We start from the raw sequence: 24,723 nt of genomic DNA, 5'->3' as shown, positions 1-24,723 counted from the left end.
TGGGAACCATACTTAGAGTACAGTATCATGTTTTGTAATATATAATGCTGTTAGGTATAATCTCACAAGCAATATCTCCAAATCACAAGGCAGCTCAACGGTGGATATCCTATGTCAATATACATTTATAACTAGTTATGATAATTTGATATGGTTGTACTTTGGCCTATTCATATTTTTTATTTTCATGCAGCAAAACTTATGCATGTTGCTACATAAAAATGCAGTTCAGGCAGAAATACCTTTATTTTTGATTTTGTAGGTTCCAGTCTATGCACTGCATTTGATTGTGAATAGAAAACTTGACAGGCCCATTCACAACAATGCATGTGTCTTACCGTACATGCCACAATGCACAAAGAACAGTCTGAATCCAGCTTTACATATAATGTCCATCGTTTTTTCTGTCTTAAGCTCCGGAGGAGTTTGTTTTTAGATATATTGTCATTGTTTGCCCAAATGTTGTTGCCTACGTCATATTTTGATCACAGTTCTAGTCATTCTTCCCCCAAATCTCCACCTCTTACTTTTTTCTTTGCAAACTTTTATACTGTGCATCCATAAAGTATTCAGAGCGATTAACTTTTGTCACATTTTGTTACAGCCTTATTCCAAAATGGATTAAATTAATTTTTTTCATCAACAATCTACAAACAATACCTCATAATGACAACGTAAAAGAAGTTAGTTTTGAAATCTTTGCAATTTATTAAAAATAAAAAACAAAAAAAATCACATGTACATAAGTATTCACAGCCATGACACTTTGCCATGACACTCAGAATTGAGCTCTGGTGCATCCTGTTCCCACTGATCATCCTTGAGATGTTTCCACAACTTCATTGGAGTCCACCTGTGGGAAATTCAGTTGGTTGGACATGATTAGGACAGGCATAAACCTGTCTATATAAGGTCCCGCAGTTAACAGTGCATGTCAGAGCACAAACCAAGCCATGAAGTCCAAGGAATTGTCCGTAGACCTCCAAGACAGGATTGTATCAAGGCACAGATCTGGGAAAGGGTACAGAAAAATTGCTGCAGCATTGAAGGTCCCAATGAGCACAGTGGCCTCCATCATCTGTAAATGGAAGACGTTTGGAACCACCAGGAATCTTCCTAGAGTGGGCCACCTGGCCAAAATGAGCGATTGGGGGAGAAGGGCCTTAGCCAAGGAGGTAACCAAGCACCCGATGGTCACTCTGAAAGAGCTCCAGCGTTTCTCTGTGGAGAGAGGAGAACCTTCCAGAAGAACAACCATCTCTGCAGAACTCCACCAATCAGGTCTGTATGGTACAGTAGCCAGATGGAAGCCACTCCTCAGTAAAAGGAAAATGGCAGCCTGCCTGGAGTTTGCCAAAAGGCACCTGAGGAACTCTCAGACTATGAGAAACAAAGACTCTCTGGTCTGATGAAACAAAGATTGAACTATTTGGCCTGAATGCCAAGCGTCATGTCTGGAGGAAACCAGGCACCACTCACCACCTTGCCAATACCATCCCTACAGTGAAGCATGGTGGTGGCAGCATCATGCTGTGGGGATGTTTTTCAGCAGCAGGAACTGGGAGACAAGTCAGGATCAAAGGAAAGATGAATGAAGCAATGTACAGAGACATCCTTGATGAAAACCTGTTCCAGAGTTCTCTGGACCTTAGACTGGGGTGATGGTTCATCTTTCAACAGGACAACAACCCTAAGCGCACAGCCCACATAACAAAGGAGTGGCTACAGGCCAACTCTGAATGTACTGGAGTGGCCCAGCCAGAGCCCAGACTTGAACCCAATTGAACATCTCTGGAGTGATCTGAAAATGGCTGTGCACCGACGCTCCCCATCCAATCTGATGGAGCTTGAGAGGTACTACAAAGAAGAATGGGACCAATTGCTCAAAATATGTGTTCCAAGCTTGTAGCATCATACTCAAAACAGCTTGAGGCTGTAATTGGTGCTGAAGGTGCTTCAACAAAGTATTGAGCAAAGGCTGTGAATACTTATGTACATGTGTTTTTTTTTTTGTGTTGTTTTTTTTATTTTTAGTAAATTGCAAAGATTTAAAAACGAACTTCTTTCACATTGATATTATGGGTTATTGTTTGTAGAATGTTGAGGAAAAAAATGAATTTAATCCATTTTGGAATAAGGCTGTAACATAACAAAATGTGGCAAAAATTAAGCACTGTGAATACTTTCTGGATGCACTGTCTACTACCTAATAATGATTGATGAATGGTATAGTAGCGTTTATGGTGAGCAATTAGGAACAATAAAGTTTTAAAACCCTATACCCAAGATCAGGGGTCTCCAAAGTATGGCCATCCAGGTGTTGAAGAAATGCAAATCCCATGAGGCCTTGCAAGACTCTGGCAGCCACAGGCAAAACTCCCAATGGCAAAGGCTTTATGGGACTTGTAGTACTTCAACAGCTGGACGGCCATAGTTTGGAGACCCCTGCCCTAGATTAAACCCTATACTAAGAGAAAATGTGTTAGAGGAGTGTGGCATGACATGGTACAATAATGTTTGTTGTATGCTGATTGCATAGGCCATGGCTTTTCTTCAGAAACCTCTAACTACAGGGGCGGAGGCAGGACTAGCCCCCAATTGAGCTGGCAACCACTCCTGATGTAAAGAGCTTGATAAACTGAGTACTGTAAATGTTTTTGGAAGCATTGTGTATATCTGTTTGTAAAAATAGGTGAAATTTTTAAATGAACCTGTGTGGTGCCATCAGCACTATGGAATGCACATAGGATACCACTGCTCAGCGTTCATATTAAGATAATGTCCTCTTAAAATATATGTTTTTTCACGTGCTATTACTTATTTTCACATACATTTATAAATAGAAACCAATGATTTGGGAGTGATCAATCATATGAACTTTTTAAATAAGCAATCCCATTGAAGAAATTGTTTACATTTTGCATTTTTGTTCGCTGATCCAGCCCAATGCATTTAGGGTTTTTAGATTAAAATTTATCAATATAAAGTAATCCAACACTAATGCTGTCAAATAATACATTATTGTATTTCTTAACAGTCATCGCGAGACTCATCTCCATTTACGTAAGTTTTTTTAGCAAATTGAACTTAAATCTTAGAATGCTATGCACAGAATATTTTGTTTTAACATGTTTCATCTGTTTTAACAGGGTGAGTGTGCAGAGGAGTAAATGGGATGCATCTCGTTCCATGAGGTTTAACCAAGATGCTCAGAGAGAAGAAGGTTTGTATGATTATCACTATTATATTTAGTGCTTAAATGGACAGTCCAGTTAAAACTGATATTTCAGTTTTGAGTAGATGCTGGCCACCTCCTGTCTTTCTATATCTAATGCGGAAATTGGTGGTGGAAAGTGGTGAGATAGTTATACAATTTTCCACTGAAACTGCTGTGAAAGGCCTTTCCCAGTCACCACAGGGTCATTGCTACAAAAAAAGACAACCTGTGATAGAAGGGGAAATATACTTACCATTTTTAACTGTCTATGTGTTGAAAAGCCACTGCAATGTTGCTCCCCAGCAGTGCCGGTATTCAGTTCTTCAGCTAAGGTAATACCTGATACCCTGTTGCATGCTGCATTTCCTGCTGTTGGCTCCTACGTCCTGTAGTGACATACAAGCTGACGGGAAGAGCTTCAGCGCGTAGTGGGGCAGCAGGTATTCTACACACCTGGAGCTGTGACATACATGCACTGGGGAGCAGCAAAGTGATGGTGTTTGGATACATAGGCTATGGGAAAGGTAAGTATATAGACTCTTTTATTGCATTCTGACTTGTTTGTACAAGTGACCTTCTGGTGACAGGGTCAACCTAAAACCGCAGCTTGTATTGAGGATTTTTTGTACCTTGTCTAACTGTATATGTTACAGCCTTTGTAAGTGGAAAAACACAAAGAATTGTGCACAATGTACCTAAATTTAATAGTATATGTCCTTGTTTCAGACCAGAGAAGAATGACTGAAATTACAGGTCATCTCATTAAAATAAGACTCGGAGATCTTGAACGTGTGAAGTCCAAAGAGGGGAAAGAAGTAAGTAGCCTGGCCTTCAGTTTTGGTCTACATACTGTATGGTTCCAACATTCAGTAAAACAATTTTCCAGTAAATCAAATATAAGTGCTGGTATACAGCATAGGTGTTTTGTTGGAATGAATCCATGACATAACAGATGGCAGGGGCTAACGTAGCTAACTAGGGTCCACTTATAACAGAATTCTCAATGGCCCATATTGATATTACTATATTAACTGCAGTTTATTTCCCTGGCATTTTTGTCAAATATTTAGAAAGCAGCAAATAAAAGATTTGAATGAGATCTCCCTGGGTTTGTAAAGCACCTTACCTTTCTTTTTGGAATGGCTGAATGATTCAGTGAATAAAGAATTACCAACAGTCCCCTTAATCTGACATTTTTAATTATTTCATGAAAAAGGCAAATAATAATGAATTCACTTTGTAACATTTACCATTATGGACTAAGCAAATCTAAGCATTTCCCACTGATTCCCTTTAGAGATCTTTTATTTCCTTAAACTCATATACATTATAAAATGCACATTCCTTGAAAATTTGCTAAATTATTATTATTACAAAAGAATTTATATATCCCAAAGAGTTTACGCAGCGCTTTACAACATGAGGGCAGACAGTACAGTTACAATACAATTCAATACAGGATAAATCAGAGGGCCTTGCTTGTTAGAGCTTACATTCTAAAAGGGAGGGTCAAGTGATACAAAAGGTAATAGCTGTGGGGGATGATCTGATGGAGAAAATAAAAGTACAGTTGGTAGGTGGAGCCAGGAAAGCCTTCTCTCTCTAAAAAAAAAATGGGGTGTTCAGGAATTGCCTAAAAGTGGACAGAGTAGGATATAGTCGGACAGATTGGGGTAGAGAGTTTCAAAGGATGGGAGAGGCTCAGGAGAAGTCCTGGAGGTGAGCATGGGAGGAGGTGTTGAGAGGAACTAAGAGATCAATTTGGTTGGAATTTTGAGACTAGGTTAGTGATGTAACTGGGGGAAGAGTTGTGGATGACTTTGTAAGTTGTCAGTATTTTGAATTTAATTTGTTGGGTGAGTGGAATCCAGTGGAGGGATCAGCATAGCGGGCTAGCAGACACTGAACGGTTGGTAAGGTGGGCGAGTCTAGCAGCAGCATTCATGATGGACTGAAGAGGGGATAGCCCATGTAAAGGTAATCCAATGAGGAAGGATATCACTTACCTGGTGATGGAGGCCAATGGAGAGAGGGCTTCCTTTGCGGCTAAGTTCCGGACTCCCTTGAGAGTGGGACAGCGGGAGTCAGTCAAGTTGCACAGGTCACCTGTAGGAGTGCTGGTTGGTGGTCCACTCAGAAGAACAGCTGGTGCATGGAGATAGGTCTAAGACAGGAGGCGTCTGTGCGTGGTCTGCAAGCCCTTCCGGGATTTAGATGTTTACTGGGTAGTCGGTTCAAGCCAAGGTCAGGTACCAGATAGGAATCAGAGCAGATGTAGTCAGATGGGATAGCCGAGGTCATACACTGGGGAGCAAGAGAGAGAGAGTATCCGTAAGCCAGGCCGAGGTCAGATCAGGGGTAAGGCAGAGTAGACAGGTCCAGGAGCAAGCCGAGTCGGTAACAGGAAATCATGGGTCAAGGTTACAGGAAACAGGAACAGGGCACGGGGAGCTAGAGATCTTCCAGAGACTTGAGGAAGTGATGAGCCTCTTTATAAAGGCCGTCTGGCACCAAACTGAGGCTGATGTGTTCTTCTGCGGCCATGCAGAGTACTGGCAGAAATGCCAAATCTTCCAGAACTTGGACAGGACCCTGACAAAGGAGTTGCCATAGACAAGGTGAGAGATAACCAGGGAGTGAATTAGAAGCTTTGTGGTGTCATTGGTTAAGAAGTTGTGTATTTTGGAGATGTTGCGAAGGTTGAGGCGGCAAGATTTGAACAGTGATTATATGTGGAGCAGAAAGGAGAGTTCAGAGTCCAGGATTACACTTATCACCCTGGCATGCGAGGAAGGGGTTGATAGTTGTGCCATTGATCTTGACAGAGAAGGCTAAATTATTTCACTTGCATGTGCCTTCTGCAACATGAATGTTAAGTGCCTAGATTCACCCAATTTTGTAAAAGAATTGTGTATCCCTTGTATTGTTTATGTTGGTGAAGGGTTTTTAGTTTTTACATGGATGTTAAATATCAAACTCTGTTACATGTAGTGGTCTGTTCCTGGTGTGCATAGATAAAATAACTTACTCATGGATACTACCTCTTCTCCAAATATCTGTGTAATAATAAAAATCCTGAATATTTCTGATCTCAGCATGCAGGTGGGATTTACTCCAGACTTGAATCTCAAATCAAAGGCTCTGTTCAGACCAATAGCCGACAAAGTAACACAGAGAAGAACCCTAGGTAAAGTACAGTTGACATTTGTTCCTAAAGCTGGCCGTACACTCTTAGTTTTGTTTTTTTTTTCATTTAAAGTGTTACTAAACCCACAACAGTAAAATCAGTCAGTATATGCAGTAAAGAATGCTTGTTATACTCACTGTGGAACCTAAGGGGTTAATCCTCCACATTGTGTAAAAATGCTGTTTGATCCTGACTTCTCTGATCCTCCTCTTCTTCCACTGCCCCACTGTTATCTCTTGATAAGACATGTGGAGACACTCTGCACTTGCTCAGTTTAGTGTGTATTGCTAGAGAGGTTTTTTTATTTGGAAGAGTGCATGTGATCAGCACAGGGCCAATCAGACAGAGGTAGGGCTCCTGCATCCTCCTAGAGCAGAAAGAAAACTCCTCCTACAAGCTTTAACCAGTGCTCCACTGAACACTGATAGAAGTCACAAGACTGCTCTAACTGATAATGATAAAAGGTATTTAGCAGTTTATATTTACTAAAATAATTGCATTTCCATGTTCTGTGTACTGTGGGAGACTAGATATAGTGAATGCAGGGTCCTGGGTTTAATAACACTTTAGGCAAGTGTGTGAACATCCAACGGATTCCTCCATTTACATAAACAACGCTCCCCTTCCCAGAATGTTGTATTCTGACAACAGCTCTCACTGCTGTCAAAATCCACTACTCAGCATCTGCAGACTCAGAATGACAAAAGTTTTTAGAATGTCCTTTCAACAGAAGTCAATCAGATGCATTTCCCTTCAACAGAAATCAAGCCACAGACTGATCAAAGTTTGGCCAGTGTTCATGATGTTTTGCCACAGCAGTAAAAACATGACTGTGGTTCTAATCTTTCCTCACTTAAAGTGGTTCTAAAGGCTAGGTGTTTTTTACTCAAGTCCTCTCTCAATACAGTGCTGTGCCCATCTGCAGTGGTGTTCTCTCTTCTCCTCACATAACACACAGGCAGCAGCGGGCGTCATTGGCTGTGAGAAGGGAGCAGGGGGTGGGGCCATGCCATGCAGTGTGTGACGGTGGATGCACACAGCCCACCTTGGGAGGGTACCCACATGAGTGTCCCTAGAACACAGGGATTCCTATGGGGGCACTTGCAGAAGAGGAGGAGCAGAGCACCAATGGGGGACCACCAAAGAAGAGTTAAGGGACCGTTCTGTGCAATAGCGTTGCACATGGCCGGTAAGTATATCATGTTTTTTATCTTATTTTATATAAAAATAATAACACAAATATAGACTTTAATATTCTTTTAATACAAAACTAAGAAAAACATTTTTGGGCTTTAGTTACACTTTAAATAAGATTCAAAATGTATCCATTACTTTCTCTTGCATTAAGCATCTACAGTGGTGGCTACACACGTATCCATTGTGACTAGAATTAATTGAATTGAATAGGAATAAGAACTGAATAAGGTCATAAACCAAAGATCATCCATTTGATCAGTTTAGTAAGCTTTAGTAAGTCTTTTGGCCGTGACAGAATTTTATTGATCATTTATGATTGACTGAATCAATATTTGCATGTGTGTTAGGCAACTGAGTGTAATCAGATTACATTATAATTTTCAATAGATTATTTCTAATGGATCTTATTTTCATTTGATACCGTATGTTTTGTATTGTTCAGTATTTTGATCCATGAATATCACTTGATACCTAGACCAATTACAAATCTATATGTATATGACCACCTTTAGAACCATGTCAAATGAGCTATGTTGTAGAGCAGTGGTCTCCAAACTGCGGCCCGTGGGCTGAGTGCAGCCCTTTGCCTGCCTCTATCCAGCCCTCGGGGTACTATACCCCCCATTGACACCAAGAAGGAGGCACCATTCTTTCCACAAGCACCAGCCATGGGGCGTTTTTCCTTCCACTGACACCAATGATGGGGCACAATTCCTCCCACTGATATAAACAATTAGGTACTATTCCTCCAACTAATAACAAGGATGGGGCACTATTCCTTCCTCTGATACCAATGATGGGGCACTATTCCTCTCATTAACACCAATGATGGGGCACTATTCTTCCCCCTGCCACCAATGATGGGGCACTATTCCTCCCCCTGCAACCAATGATGGGGCACTATTCCTCCCACTGACACCAATGATGGGGCACTATTCCTCCCCCTGCCACCAATGATGGGGCACTATTCCTACCACTAACACCAATGATGGGGCACTATTCCTCCCCCTGCCACCAATGATGGGGCACTATTCCTCCCCCTGCCACCAATGATGGGACACTATTCCTCCCACCAATGATGGGGCACTATTCCTCCCACTGTCACCAATGATGAAGCACTATTCATCCCACTGACACCAATGATGGGGCACTATTCCTCCCACAGATACTAATGATGGGGCAATATTCCTCCCACTGATACCAATGATGGGGCACTATTCCTTCTACTGACTACAAGCACTATGTAATTTTTTTTTACTCCTACTGATGCTGGGACATTTTCTACTCTCACTGGGCACTCTGGCCCTCCTAAAGTCTGAAGGACAATAAACCGGCCCTTTTTTTAGAAAGTTTGGAGAACCCTGTTGTAGAGTAATTGCTGCTACAAATTACTAATGTCAGCAAATAACTGATTTGTAGCTAGTTATTCAGTTACTGAGTCACTATCAATTTGTCATTAAAAATGGATTTATCACTGCTACTAGATAAAATAGTGCTACAGGCTGCAACAAATTGCTCTCATGCAGCAATTTGTAGCTAAGCAATAGAGGTGAATGCAGAGCAACTTTCGCTGGTGTGCTGGTTGCTGACATGAAATGCTGCACAAACTAAATTGCTGTGCAATGGAGCTAAATATCGTTGTAAAATTAGTGAGTATAGCGATTCCATAGAAAATAACTATGATATCCTTAGTAAGAAATTGCAATGGATCACTGCAAATAACCTGTCCATCTCTCATGGCCATTAATCGTATTCTACCTTGATTTTTGTAACAGTTTCCCATTTTGTCTTCCACTAATGATGTTGACCCAATCCAACTATCCTCTTGTTTAAGTAATCCTGTTCCTTTGTCTGTGTCTCTGATATCTATCCAGTGGCCAATGGGAAGTCAGTGCAAAGTCATAGTTTTCACATATAAAGTTCCTTCCTGTATCTCCACTTTGGTGTTCTAAAGTATCCAGCTATGATCTTCTTTCTTATGGTCAATGTTTCTGGCTCCAAGACATCTTTAGTGCTGCTCTCTTTCTGCAGAACCCCCTTCCAAATGCCATCATACATCACCAACCCCCCAGTTCATTAGATATATACCCTGAAAACCCATGTATTCAGAAAGGTATACAATATCAATCTGCAGCTTCTCCTGAATATCACCCACATTTATTGTTTCTTCAATATACCATTCTGCTGTAAAAACACCCTAAATTATTGCAATTGTGTGTGTGCTTTGCTCTGTTTTAGTCAGTAGCCTTCTGTTGTTTTCTGGTAACTTTCACCAATTTGGTAACCTACTGGCACTTGTGTTTCCTTGCAGATCAAAACCTCGGTTTGGCACTGGACGAACAACATAAGTATAGGCAGTATACCTTTTTATGTGTACTGCAAAGAATTTATTGTGATTATTAATTTGTCCATGTGGACAGCTGAAATCATTTATTAGCTGTTTTACCTCTTGCTTGGCAAGTTTTATGCTGTTTGGAATGCTGCTAGAATGAACTTCCAACAGTGTTATTTTAGCTGTAAATCATCTTTTTAATTAAACTTATTTAAAAAAAAAAAGTTGTGTCAATTTTCTAGTACTGAACATTTTTATCCATCTGGCATAGTTTTTGTTATCACCATCCATGAATTAATCTTAGAGACTAGACTTATAGGGTGAATTTACTAAAACTGGTGCACACAGAATCTGGTGCAGCTGTGTACAGTAACCAATCAGTTTCTAGGTTTTATTATCAAAGCAATTTGAAGAAGCTGATGTTATAAGCTGATTGGTTACTATGCACAGCTGCACCAAATTCTGTGTGCACCAGTTTTAGTAAATCTCCTCCATAGCATATATAAACCCAAAAAACAAAATATAGCAGCTTAATGGGTCTTAGATGTGATGGCTGCATTAATGTAGATAATAAACTTTTGCACTGCTATTTATATCTCAAATCAATTACCGTGATTAGCTGCTTCCACTTTATAACAATCTATTATGTGCTATAACAACTAAATCAAATAATGTAGCGCTATACATCAATATAATTTTTTATTAATGTGACCATAAACATAAATAAAACATGTATCACAGCCACAATCCCAAGGGTATCAATCTTTGTGGTTGTTTCTTTAATTATCCTTTCACACTCTTGCAAAATGTATCCACACCTTCACCCTCAGTACTCCCCCAACCGCAGTTGTGCTCTCACCTGGTATATATGACCCACATAAAATGTAAAGTCAAAAACAGCTCAAGTCTTCTTTAACCAATAGCCGCCCGGCCAATAGCCGTTTGGCGGCTGGCAAAATGCTGTAGATTTCTGGGTGGACGCCATATGGCGTACTCCCGGGCGTGCGCAGTTTTCTCGCTTGCAGAGCCGCGCAGCAGCGTGATCTGTCACCGACCGTGTACCTCAGACACGGCCAATGACAGATCTGAGTACCGGCCCCGTTGCCGGTACCATGTGACCTGCTGTGACCAATCACAGCAGGTCACAGGACAGTTGTATACAACGGATGGCATGACTGAAGCCATCCATTGTATACTAGTGTCTAGCTGTGAATGGTCACAGCGATCACATGCACGTCATGTGATTAGCTGTGGCCAAATCGCAGCTAAGCAGAAAAAAAAAAAAGCCTGAATGAATCGATGTCATTCAGGTAAATGCTTGCTTATAGCAAAGTAATTCTTTGCTATAAGCAAATTGTGTAAAAAAAAAAAAAATTCTGATCACTTCCCCAAAGTAGTACAATGTAACATTGTACTACTTTGGACATAGAGAAATATGAAAAAAAATCTTAAAAAAAGAAAAAAGTAATAAAAAATTTAAAATAATAAAGAAAAATATATATATTTTTTTTATTTTTTCATTTTCCGAAAAATTATGACAAAAAAAATACAACTTCAAAAAACTCACCATGCCTCTTATGAAGTACGTCGGACTGTCTACTTTGCAAAAAGGGGTCATTTGGGGGATATCTGTACTGTTCTGACATTCTTGGACCTCAAGAAATTAGATTGGCTGTCAGCACAAGAGGATTGATCAATATTCAGATCTATACCATAGTTTGTGAACTCTATAACTTTCCTACAAACTAAAAAATACATCCTAATTTGGGTTATTTTCACCAAAGAAATGTAGAAGAATACATCTTGGCCTAAATTTATGAAGAACAATTATTTATTTGCAAACTTTTATAACAGAAACAAAGAAAAATATGGGTTTTTTTTCAACATTTTTGGTATTTTTTTGTTAATTTAGCAAAAAATAAAAACCCCAGCAGTGATTAAATACCACCAAAAGAAAGCTCTAGTTGTGTGAAGAAAATGATAAAATTTTAGTTTGGGTACAATGTTGTATGACCAAGCAATTGTCATTCAAAGTGTGAGAGCGCTGAAACCTGAAAAATGGCCTGGGCAGGAAGGGGTAAAAGTGCCCTGTATGAAAATAATTAAATAGAATTCTGTATGCCCAGCAGATCACAGCACCAATCCCCTTTAAATGGAATCCTGTACGGGCAGCTGAATATACCACTTGTGTTCCTCTTGTCCACATTACAGAATCAAAGAGAAAAACCAGCACTCCATAGCCCGTCATCTTTTAACAACCTTTTTTCACTCCACACATACTCTATGGAGTGTTTGTTTTCTTTCCTTAATGCTGTAATGTGGAGGAGAGGACCACAGGTAAATAATTGGCTAGGCATACAGGATTGCCCGAAAAAGTGAAAACTAATAAAGACAACACATCTAAGGAGGAGATGGATTATAATATATTTTTGTTCTTGGCTTTAGATATCCTTTAAGTAGTTGAAAAGGCAACACTTGCTGACAGTCCCAAATAGTCCCCTTCATCATAGTTTTAGTACTCTGTGATGCTTAATGCAGAAAATAAAACATTCCAGCACCTTTTCTGCATCTTTTTACACATGACCGCTATCCCTCAGTCTTAAGTCTCTGCACAGTAAGTGAACTGACTTCAGTACAAGGATTGATGTCACCACCTCAGCCTCCACTGGTTTTCTGTGACTGCTATAAAAAAGGCAATGTTATGGAGGAGCAGCAAGGGAAGAAAGCAACTGACATGCACAGGGCTTCTGCATAGCTAATGAAGGGGCTTGGCTTTCAGGTGCTGAAAATGCTGGGGGGATTAGCCATTAACTTGCTGTCCACGATGAAATAGCAGACTCGGTAACGCACTTGGTCAGAATAGCACCAGTTGCACAGCTCCCAATGTACACAGGGTAATGGCTTGTGGCACACTGACTTAAGAAGATTGGTGCTCCCTGTGACTGTGCGTGCAGTCTTATGCTGCCATCTGTTGGCGTGTTACAAAACTAGTGTTTTATACCATTTCATAGATAAGCCCCATTCACACATGGCGGAGTCCGCTTTGCTCAGCAGGGGATCTCGCTGCTGCTCCCCTGCTGAGCAGAGTGGAGCAGGCAGATGACAGGTCTATGTCCACTCAGTTTATGCAAAACAGACATGGACAGAGCCTGCTCTGCTCTATGGGTGGTTAGGTGTAAATAGACAGGCTTTCCATTTACATCCCACTGCCTTATGATCTGCCTACAAGGAGAATAACAGATCCCCTTTCATTTGTTTTTAGTGGACCAGATCAGAGGTAGGAGGGTGAAAACGGACACAAGTCAGTTGACATCCACCAGTCCATAGAGATGAATGGGCCATCCAATCAGGTCCGCCTGAAAAACTGACAGGTGGACCTGATCAGTACAGTCATGTGAAAGGGGCCTAATAGGGGGCCAGGGACATTTTCTGCAGCAAATGATTCAATTTGAAAAAAGGAAAACAAGCCAAATAAACCATTCACAACACTATGATCCACTGTATTTACAGAAGAAATCATGCAGTAAATATGTTTGTCAAATAATACCTGCATTTAATAAGCACTGCCTGGCTGTATGTGATGACTCTTTGTTTAACCATCACGAGATGAGTAGTGTCCTATGTTACATACCCAAATATCTACAAGCAAGAAAAAGACATCAAGGGTGCTGCTCTCTTTCGTATCCTGTGCCTCAATGGATGTGAATTTAAAGGCATTTCTTCTTTATCTCATACTCGGTATTATTACACTGCAGCAAAGGACAAGTGGTAAGTCATTTAAACTTTATCTGTTACTGGCATATTTAATTCCACAGTTTATTGCATACTTATATGAAATATTCAAACCATATATAGTATATTCTTGATTTTCACTTTGAGGGGTGAGCGGTGTTATTATGAAACATATGGGTTGATCTTATAGGAGAACTTTAGCCTGGATAAAAATCAGTAGTACATTTTGGATATCCGCAATCACCAAATACCTCAGCTGAAGGCTTCTGCAGCTATGGCGTACCAGGATTGAATGTTACATGACATGGGAAATGCCAGGCTTGAAGGTTATATGACATGTCAACTACCAGGACTAAAGGTTACATGAAATCTAGAATACCAGACCTGCAGGTTACATAAAATGTGGAATACCAGTATTGAATGTTACATGAAATGAGGAATAACAGAACAGAAGGTTACAATATATGGGGAATACAAGTGCTGAAGGCAACATGATAAAAGGGATACCAGGCCTGAAGATTATATGAATTGAGGAATATCAGGACTGAAATTTACATGAAATGTGAAATACTGAGAATTTAGGTTACATGATATGAAGAATACCTGTGCTGAAGGCTACATGATATGAGGAATACCAGGCCAGAAGAACACATGATATGAGGAATACCAGGCCTGAAGGTCACATGAAATGAGGAATACCAAGCCTGAAGGTCACATGGAATATGGACCTTATGGAATACCAGGACTGTACAGCAGTTGTAGAATACTTGAGCTGAAGCCTTTTGAATAGATTTTGACAAGGGTGGGTATTGGACAGACCTCCTGAGCTCAGTCAATAAATTATTTTCTTTAATGTCAGGTTGGATGGTCAGAAGCAGAGTAGTTTGTACCTTCTGCAGTGGCTGATGTTAGAGGATCTGATTGGAATAAAAGGTATAATAGCTAGACTGTAGTCTGAAATACACAGAAGCAGGCTGAGATACGCTTCATTTTCTGTTGCAAGCATAGTAATTTTTTCCAAATAGTACATCCAAAACAAAACACAGACAGTAAATAAGGCCTCATTCTTAAAAAAAAAAAGCCATTTACAAGCATTTTTTGCATATCTGAATGCAGCTGCAGGTGCATAAACAGATCCGTAACCCAGACTCCAATAATCTGCATCTGTGGCCAGGGGCAGACTGAAAACTCATGGAGCCCCCGGGCAATAGGGGATCATGGGGCCCCTGTGTCCTTGCCCAAACTCAAAAAAGCCTATAAAAAAGGTACCAGGGGCATTTCATGGGGCCCCTACTGACCCCGGGCCCTCGGGCAGCGCCCGAGTTTCCAAATGGTCAGTCCGCCCCGTCTGCGGCATGCATATACACGTACACCTTCAAAAAAAGAACAGGATAGTTTTTACACATTAAAAGGATCTATTTACACAGGAACATTTGCACTTTGCTTCATTATCAGTAGATTTGAATGTAGCCCAACTCTTCAGATTATACACATTGTTTATGATAATTTTCCTGTACATATAATTTATATGATAATTTATGTACATATAGAAATAGAGTAAATATCTGGTGACATGTCATATGGTGAACCCAGGTGCCTTGTTTAATCACTTCAGTTCTCACAACTGTATACTCCCTATGGACGAGCAATTTTATATTTCTGCTATCAGCCAGTTGACAAAGTAAAACATTCTTATATTGTTTTTTAGGGAAAAAAAATGTTTCTTTGGGTGATACTGTCTTGCAAAAATGATATTATTGTTCATGCAATCCATAGAAAAAAAGTACCAAATTTGTTTCTATTTTGATCAGTGCTAATTTAAAAATGTGTTACTGTAGATAAAAAGTATAATTTTTATATTAACATTAGGCTAAAATTATAATTCCGGTAAAAAGCATTGCAAAGTTATTTACAAATTAAATAAAAGAAAAAAATAATAAATTAAAAAAAATGGAAAAAGTGTAAATATTAATAGTTAGAGTGGGTTCACACAGGTGCGCTATGGTTTGGGTGCAGCACGTTTGCATGTGAGGTTTACCCATGGTCTTAGGTGTGCTCCCAGGGATTTACAATAGACTGTGTGTTTCATGAAAACGCATCCAAGTCCTAATGTGCTTTCAGAAAATGCAGGTCTAATAGAAGTCAATCGGAGGTCACGTAAAACCACAGATAAACCTCACATAAAATCATGTGCCCAAATCGCAATGCACCATGTAAACCCAGCTTTAGACAAATAGAAATAAAATGTCAGGAAAATAATAGCTAATGGGAAGAGAGGATTGATTAGGTTTAACATAGAGATGAAGGTTAACCCTTTGATCTGTATATGTATAAAACAGAGCAAATACAAAGTAATAATTCTGTTACTTTGTATCTCTGAAACATTTCTGAACAGCATTTGAAAATATGGCATTTATACACAGAATTTCTTATGTCCAATGTTATATTTTATATGGGTTATAAAAATTGTGCATCCATTGTGCAGCACAGTGCATTGGTTTAGAGGCCTCAGATCTAAAATTTAGGCATGCTTATGAACTTTGGGTGAAGTTATTAAATATGTACACTTATTAGCCAGGTTAAAGCATAACTAAAGGCAAACCTTTTTTAGTTTTGGACAGAGTGGAGATGGATTAGAACACCGGTTTTTATTGGAGTCTGTGCTCCCATTAGGGAGATTCACCCTCTCTGCTTCTCCTGTTTATCATTATCATCGAAAGTGAAAGTAAAAGAAAACCCCAAATTTAGGGTTGTCCCCAGAAAAGTAATAAAGGGGAAATATTCCAATGGGGACAATAATTCTGGTGACCTGGGGGTTCCCAAGAATTCCCTTAATTTACAGGGATTTCTCTCACTTCCCGTTTCAGCTATGGGACAGGAAGTGAAGGTAAATCTCTCCAATGGGAAACAAATCGCAAACAAATACACTTACAGGGGCTATAATCCTCCCTTACTCTATCCAAAATGAAAAAAAATTTTGCCTATAGTTGTTCTACTTTAAAGTCAAAATTGGTAGAGCCGTTGTGCACTGAGGTTATAACTTTCACATACAGTTTTCTGAAATGTAAAATTAGGACCTTTTAGATTTTCGGTGCACACCCCTGATTGGAGCAATACAGCATACCTGCCAACATTCTGAGATGAGAAAAGAGAAACACCTTTTATTGAAAAATATATAAACAAAGGGTACACCCCTGGAAGAATTATTATACTGGCCTTATGAAATCGCAAACGCAATACTTTAGAGGTTAGATGTAAAATCTATACCACTTTAGATAGCTACGTAGTTTTATTATTAATCATTTTATTGTTATAGAGGTGTAGCACTACCCCCTTGGATTTGATTTGGGTCCTCCTGTGTTCTGCACGGCCAGGCAACACACATTTCCCACACTTTGCATACTGGAGTCAAAGAGCAGTTCTGGAGCTTGGTTTTATGATTTTATTAAGGGGATAAGAACTTGGATGGGGTCTAGTGGATTATGGGATGCCAGAGGAACTGCAGAACTTGAAGACAAACTCCTTAGCAATTATGTATAAAATGTGGACAGCAACAGTCTCTTTCCTTGATTAGCATGAAGGGGTCTTTCTAGTGTACCTCCTCAGCCCCTGGATGATTCCTCCTCTTCACCCAGCTGCATTGAAGGTATTCCCCTGGCAAGGGGGCCCAAGAGCTGTTAATTTAGAACAGTCTCAGATGAGAAGCTAGTTGGGTCTTGCACCTGACTACCCTCTCCCCTTATCTGACCCAGTGGGTGTAGAAGTACTCACACTGTCTTTTCCTGTTAGTTTGGTGGTTTGGTGGCTACCTTCAGGCCTTACACTGGGCTGGCTCCTTCCCTGCTACACAGACTGTCCTCCCTGGGAGACGTTGAGGCAGTGGAGTTCCTCTTTTTCAGCAACCTGCCTGTAGGTGGGCTACTCTCCCAGGGGCCCTCTCTCAGGCTCCACACTCCAGCCTTTCTCAGTCCAACTTCTACCTGACACTGCACTGCTCCTCCCAGGCTCTGCCACATTTCAGGGTTGCCCTGGTCACCATGCCCTGCCTCTTGCCAGGGGATTGGCCAGAGTCCCTCACACATACAGATCCGAGCCTCCTCCACCCCTATTCCAGAAAGCTACTCAGCCTCAATCTATAAAAAACTAACTAACCTGGAGGGTGTTACAGAGGTATATACACCAGACTAGCAAGAGGCACAGCTAAGTAAGAAAGAGGTACATGGGGATTTGGTTCCAAATGTGGTGCAGTTCCTTCACATGAGGGATAACTGAAAGCTTTTATCTATTTTTCAGTTGCAATTACATATCAGACCATGTATACTCTCAGTAAATAAATCAACATTGCTACACAAGAAGGCAATACAAAACAGGAGCATTGACACAGATTTTGATATGCAAATAGCACTCATTGGTCACCAGCTCACCCACATTTCTCCCAGGACAGCCAGACATCCTCTAAACAACTGTAAATTACTTTAGACAAAAGCTGGCAATATCCATATAGATTTTAATAGATTCCTCAATCCACACTATATAGTATGGATAGAAGAATCCCACATTGTGACTAATGGACTTTGACAACCATCCCTGCCAGCTGTAAAAATACCTAAGCAGCAGATATTTTGGCAGATGCAGCTGCTGTTTAACCAATCATTTTCAGCTCAGATCATTTAATTTCTCAATTGAAGGTGGAGAAGTGGCCAGCAGGGGCACCCACTGAGTGAATTTTGGCCACTTTTGGCCAAAATTTGCTGTGTGTATGGCCAGCTAAAATCCTATAACACAATAATGAAAGACAGCTTTGCCCACCAGACACAATGAAGTTGGGGTTATTTCTGCCATGAAGGATGGAACATAAACAAGATACATTACCAGATTTGCCACACACCGTGTCACACTGATGCTGATGTTATTCCCACCTTCATACGCCAACATACCCTGCTGTCCAGCTGTGCAACATTATAGTTAAAGTAAAGCTATAGGCAAAACTTTTTTTTTCATTTTGAATAGAGCAAGGGAGGGCTATAACCCCTGTTGGATTTTTTTTTCACCATCTGTGTCCCATTGCGGAGATTTCTCTCTTCCTGTCCCATAGCCAAACAGGAAGTGAGAGCAAATCCCTGTAAATTAAGGGAATTCATTGGGGACCCCCAGGTTTCCAGAACTAGTGTCCCCATTTGAAGATTTCCCCTCTTATTTCTTTTCTGGGGATAACCCAAAATGTGGAATTTTCTATTACTTCCACTTTCAATGATAATGGTAAACAGATCAAATAGGGTGAATCTCCCTAACAGGGGCACAGACAGCAATAAAAACTGACAGGGATTCTAATCCCTCTTTACTCTATCCAAAATTAAAAAAAGTTTTGCCTTTAGTTATACTTTAAACTTCAGCCAGCGGGGTGAATGAGAGAAATTATTCATATATGGCAAGATTTACAATTGGACTCCCCAGTTATTTGATTATTCTACATTATAGAGAAACCAAAGCGTGAACATAACATAATCTGACTTTTTTATGGCCATGTCAGTTTGTAAAAGTTGGGAACTGGTGACATAATCTTGTCCCTGGAACCCCTAAAAGATATACAAAACCATCATTTCATTCAACTTGCCATAAGGCTCAGTATGCAGGAGCTCAGCAAATAGTCAGCTTTGCACTACACTGAAATGAGTTCAGACTTGCAATGCTGCAAGCCCCTTTTGGGTTCAGACAGCCCCCAGTGGCTCTGACCCATACAGATTACAGACAGCACGGAGAAGAAATGAGGACAAAGCCCTAGTTTACAGATACTAATTTAATCATGGGGCCAGTTATAGTAAATCATGGAACATCTGCCACAATAAAATGTCTTCCACTGTAGGTGATGTCAAACGTATTCCTACAAACACCTTTCACCTGCAAGACAATCATATCACAGAGGACGAAATCTATTTGGAATCTATATATGATGATATATTTAGAAAAACAACATCCAAGACCAAGAAGACATTGAGAGAAAATGTTCTGGTAAAATCTATGTCTCTGTTCTTTTTCACTTTTTCTTTAGATCTATATCCAAACCAAGTACCAACATTTTGACCCCTGTTCTAGCCAAAATGTGTATTTCAGATAAAGTGGTGAAGGATTAGAGCCTCTGGCCTGTTTTATTGCTTCCTGTGTTTCTTCTGGGTATTTCCCATTACATCCTCTGACACCCTGACACCAATGTACAAAAAAGGGTGTTTCCTTTGCTGATTGTGTCTCCACTAGAGAAATTTTCCCTTATTCCTTATTGTAGTGACAGGGAGTCAAAAAGCTAAAGCTAGCCATACACAGATTAAATTTTGTCCATTTTTGGATGAAGGTTGTTGGTCGATCAGTGACTGCAGCAGATCAGTTGCAGTCACCGTTGGATATTCTGGCAGCTGGGGGCACCAGCTGTCAGGATACAACAGCCAGCAAAGAAGATTGTTTAGCAGAATGGAGGAATCTGTTAGATTTCTTTTTTTCTTCCTGGAGGTTGAAAGAACAGAAGAAGTATATGTGTGTATGGCCAATGTAGGGTAAATCTACCCATTGGCAAAACGGACAGCAATAAATATCTTACAAAAGTTTTATATCTTAGGATCTGTCATATTTCCGGTTGTGGCCCCAACCGGAACTCAATGTATGAGTTTGACAGTGCCACTTTTCAAACTCTGCACTCTGGTTTAAAAATGCTGCGTTCCATGAAGTATAGCATTGTGGCCACAGCAAGTAAACAGCCCTGTCCTGCTGTATTGTGACAGTTTGGGTGGGCGGCCGGGAGTCAGTAAAACCGGCCAGGAGTCAGTCAGCTGTCCATTTTTATCACCCCTACCCCCCAGCTGCCCTTCTGAAAGAGCCCCTATCTAAAACAAAAAAAAATCTGTTTTAATTCAACTTTAGCTTTAAAGCTAAATTGTTATGCCAGACCATGTACAGTACCGGTAACTGAGCAAAGACTTGATTTAGAAAGAAAGACAGAAGTAAAAGCCTAATTTTCGCTAATGTACACCTGAGTTGAAGAAACAATATCTGTTGGCAATTTCACTTCTTTAGCTTTGGGAGAGGAAGTTTGGCATACACAGGAGGAGACCAACAAAACCTGGTCCTATACACTGCAACTTGACTGTACAATTGCTGCTTCTACTTTGCACCTCAAATCTCCTCCAAGGCCACCCTATCCACCATTAACTGGCTCTTTCAGCATTCTGTGCACATGCAACTCTCCCTGTGGTCACCTTAACAGCACTAATTTAAATTATTGCTACAGGTACCTATATAGTGCCGTCAATTTATGCAGCACTTTACACATATATATTGTACATTTACATCAGTCCTTAACCCTCAAGGAGCGTACATTCTAAGGTCCCTAACTCACAAACATACGGCCAATAATAATTGGCTACGGCCACTTTAGACAGGAGCCAATTAACCTACCAGCATGTCTTTGGAGTGTGGGAGGAAACCCACAGAGGCACAGGGAGAACATGCAAACTCCAGGTAGATAGTGTTGTGATTGGGATTCGAACTGACAACCCTGGTGTTGCTAGGAAAAAGTGCTAACCACCTTCACATCCAGTGGCATCCCTAGGTGGGTACGGGCCGCACTGGGTGACACCTATCTCACGGGGTGACACCAAAATGTTTTAAAGCAAGCTGACGATCCCCACAAGATGGATCAGATCTGCGGTAACATGTGATGTCACCCCTCCAGAGGTGGGCAGTCTCTGTCAGACCAGTGTTGCAAGATCAGTTAACCCCGTATAGGTTGCAAGCCAATAATCCCCCAAGATGGATTGGATCTGTGGATTAGGGAGCATAATGGATTGGAGTCCGATCCATTATGCTCCCCAATCCGCAGATCTGATCCAATTTGCGGGGATCGTCGGCTTGCAACCTATACGGGGTTAACTGATCTTGCAACTCCGGTCCGGAGGGTGCAACGGGGATACAGGGAGGGGAAGAGCCAGGCTGTGTGTGCCCGACCGACAGGGACCTCCCACCTCTGGTGGGGTGACACCACGAGTTACCGCACCAGGTGACACCAACCCTAGGGACGCCCCTGTTCACATCAACTCTTTCTAATTGCTGCTAGGGTTCACCTACTACCAGCTAGATGCAAGGTTGAAATGCACTAATGTGAATTGTTTTTATCTGTCAGAGAATTTGTAATACTGTCCAATCCAGCTTTAGTCATTCACACATCTCTGCAGGACAGTCAAGCCAGGATGGGGACACAACCTTCTCTGTTGATGTCACAACCCAAATGTTCTCATTCAGCTCTCACCTCCCGCTACAATTTGGGGATTATTTACTAAAACTGGAGAGTTCAAAATCGGGTACAACACTGCAGAGAAACCAATCAGCTTCCAGGTTTTATTGCCAAAGCTTAATTTAACAAGCTGAAGTTAGAAGCTGATTGGCTACCATGCACAGCTGCACCAGAGTGTTTCAGTTTTAGTAAACCTATCCCTTTGTATTTTCCTTTAGGATGAAGCACTGAATGATCAAATCATTTGCTTAGGAGAGAATGTAAGTAAAACACTACTGATGGAGCAATTTGGCATATTTGTAGGATTTATGTAGATAATAGATATAGATACAGTAGATATAGAAATTAATATTGTAACTTATCAGTCTTTGGATGTGGTTGCTGCCTTAGTTTTTTTTTAGGCTAAATATATTTTCAGCAAGTTTAGAAAATACCTGTTGATCTTGCCAGAATGCTTTGTCCTTGTCGCTTCCAATGAGCTACACTGAAATCTCAGACAATGTTATCTTCCTTTCAAGCTATAAAGCTACAGTATATAGCTATGAGATGTAGACTACAACTATTCTCCCCTTTTTTGTAGTTGTTTTTTAGTTCAAAATCAGGAGGGCAGCCTAGGGTGATCACCATGACTCATTCATAAGTAGAGTATGGCGAATGAGCAAGATCATCAGGTGACAAACATAGGGGAAGAAAGCTTGGGAAATGACATTAATGCAGTCACCATTTCTAAGGACTGTGAGGTGCAATCCATTCCATTTTTGTTTTTGGGTTTAGATACGCCTTAAGGGTAGATGGGTAACAGGACAGGCTGTTCAGACAAAAAGTTTGCTCCTGCAATTTTGAGATCTAATGCCCAGAAATCCATTATGTTGGTAATTCTTGCATTTAGAATTAAGAATAGTGATTTAAGTCCCGTCAGTGCATGTTCATGGCAGTCCTATCTGAATATATGTCTAGAAACTTTCTGGTCAGGCTTAACATTTCTTATAATAAACACAGCCTGGCATTTTATATGGAAAAACATACACAATTTTGCTGGGGCCATTGAATATTAAAGCCCAACTCCAGCACAAACCTTTTTTCTTTGTCTTTGACAGATTGGGGGAAGGGTTAGAACCTCTGACAAAATGTTATTGCTGGCTGTATCCCTATCTGGGAGAATACTCACTGCCTAGTTAATAAGTAACTAAATTAACTGTTCTGAACTGACATCCCCACACGATACTGATAATTGATCTGGGAAATAGTGCACTGTTTCCACAAATATGGTAAGATCTAAGTATGGGCATCAGTTGGCCTTGCCACCTCCAACAAAGCCATGAGGTCTATGACATTGGGGAAGAGGGAGGGTTGACTCTAATTTGAAAACATCTCTTTCTGGTTTACAAATCCAACATCAAAATTCAAATAGAAAGCAGGAAAGACTAATGCCCGCATATTTGTTACTGTATATAAAGTAAGGCATGTGTAGGAATGTTAGGTATCAGTAATGAGGAAATGTCAGTGGAGCTTTGGTTACATAAAAATTATTTTATCATGTTTTGTTACCACTAAGAATACCCAGAACATAATCTCCAACAAAATACATAGTGATGGACCTGTGTTTGTTCAAGATATTTACCGAGTATCCTTGCTAGAGGTAAGTCATCTTTTAAACGTGTACTTTGTATTGAAATAGTTGCATTAGTCAATTAGATGTCATTCAGTTAGTGCAATGTTTCTCAACCTTTTCAGTCAAGGCACCCTTTAAAATGATGGACAGTCCTGAGGCGCCCTTTCAAATGATGGACAGTCCTGAGGCACCCTTTAAAATGATGGACAGTCCTGAGGCGCCCTTTCAAATTATGGACAGTCCTGAGGCACCCCATTCTAAAATGTGAAAAGCTATTCTAATAGTTTTCTATAACCCAGCAACATCCACACATGTAGGACACCCAACGTTAGAGGTGATTTTTTCTTCCAAAGCAAATACACTTTTGCACACTGGTACCGATTAGTTTTTCGATGTTTCTCTTCTCCCTCAGTTTCTCTCCATCACTGAGTTAATGTGACCCCGGCACTGATGGAGAGGGGCGGGGGAGGGTCAAACTAGAATGCTGTGCAGGCAGCTGACATCCTCCTTATCAACTGATGATGTCATTGGTTGTCAGGATGCGAGCGGCTAGAAATTCATAATGGTGCACAATGAAAACCTATAGCATTGTGTAACGAAATGGCAGGCTTGCTCCACCCACTGGCTTGCATACAAGTTTTGGGAAATTTGCCAAGGCACCCCTGAAGAAACCTCAAGGCACCCCAGGGTGCTGGGCACCCTAGTGGAGAAAGGCTGAGTTAGTGTTTACATTTAATTTTTACTATATCTTACAAACCACTAAAAAAAACATATTATATTGCAGCTTACCAGCCCTTAGATGAGGTGGCTGAACTGAAGAACAGTGAACTGCAGGACACCTTTTCCCTATGTTATGGAGATGAGGAGATAGGGAGGTGTTTGTAGTCTAAATTAGGACAGCAATTTAGTGTGACAACAGTACTTCTCCATAGATGTAATTATGTGAATGAGTGTTGTCACCCTAAGACAGGAAGTGTAACTTTCTGGATCACCAGATGAAAATAAAGGGGAAAACCTGAACAAAGACGAATGCAGCCACCACATCTAAAGACATGTAAACTGCAATATATTAAATGTTTCTTCTTGCGTTTAGAAACATTTTAAAGCTACTTTAACACCTCTTAGTGCTGTGTGTGTTTGCTGTACCTTCGGTGCGATTTTCAGTAAA

General features: G+C 40.5%; 2 protein-coding genes across 12 annotated transcripts in view; both read left to right on the top strand.

The window, feature by feature from the left end:
- Positions 1 to 10,157, top strand: part of SANBR (SANT and BTB domain regulator of CSR) — a 73,568-nt gene extending 63,411 nt beyond the window's left edge. For all 5 annotated transcript variants that reach the window (XM_089669198.1, XM_089669201.1, XM_089669200.1 and 2 more), the window contains 5 exons: positions 3,038 to 3,063; positions 3,150 to 3,223; positions 3,944 to 4,032; positions 6,313 to 6,404; positions 9,913 to 10,157. In XM_089669198.1, coding sequence (XP_089525324.1) covers positions 3,038 to 3,063; positions 3,150 to 3,223; positions 3,944 to 4,032; positions 6,313 to 6,404; positions 9,913 to 9,949 — 318 coding nt within the window. In that variant the 3' untranslated portion in view covers positions 9,950 to 10,157. The remainder of the gene's footprint in view (positions 1 to 3,037; positions 3,064 to 3,149; positions 3,224 to 3,943; positions 4,033 to 6,312; positions 6,405 to 9,912) is intronic.
- A 3,385-nt stretch (positions 10,158 to 13,542) lies between these two features.
- The window catches only part of LOC149469444 (protocadherin Fat 4-like), a 162,099-nt gene continuing 150,918 nt past the window's right edge, over positions 13,543 to 24,723 (top strand). For all 7 annotated transcript variants that reach the window (XM_089669194.1, XM_089669190.1, XM_089669189.1 and 4 more), the window contains exons 1-4: positions 13,543 to 13,701; positions 19,529 to 19,674; positions 22,162 to 22,203; positions 23,499 to 23,582. In XM_089669194.1, coding sequence (XP_089525320.1) covers positions 13,554 to 13,701; positions 19,529 to 19,674; positions 22,162 to 22,203; positions 23,499 to 23,582 — 420 coding nt within the window. In that variant the 5' untranslated portion in view covers positions 13,543 to 13,553. The remainder of the gene's footprint in view (positions 13,702 to 19,528; positions 19,675 to 22,161; positions 22,204 to 23,498; positions 23,583 to 24,723) is intronic.

Source organism: Staurois parvus, unplaced genomic scaffold (genome assembly GCF_062004578.1).
Source record: "Staurois parvus isolate SC_StPar_1 unplaced genomic scaffold, SC_StPar_1.0 ptg000070l, whole genome shotgun sequence".
Taxonomy (NCBI): Eukaryota; Metazoa; Chordata; class Amphibia; order Anura; family Ranidae; genus Staurois; species Staurois parvus.
Note: the sequence above shows the minus strand (reverse complement) of the source record. Positions and strands in the feature narration are given on the sequence as shown.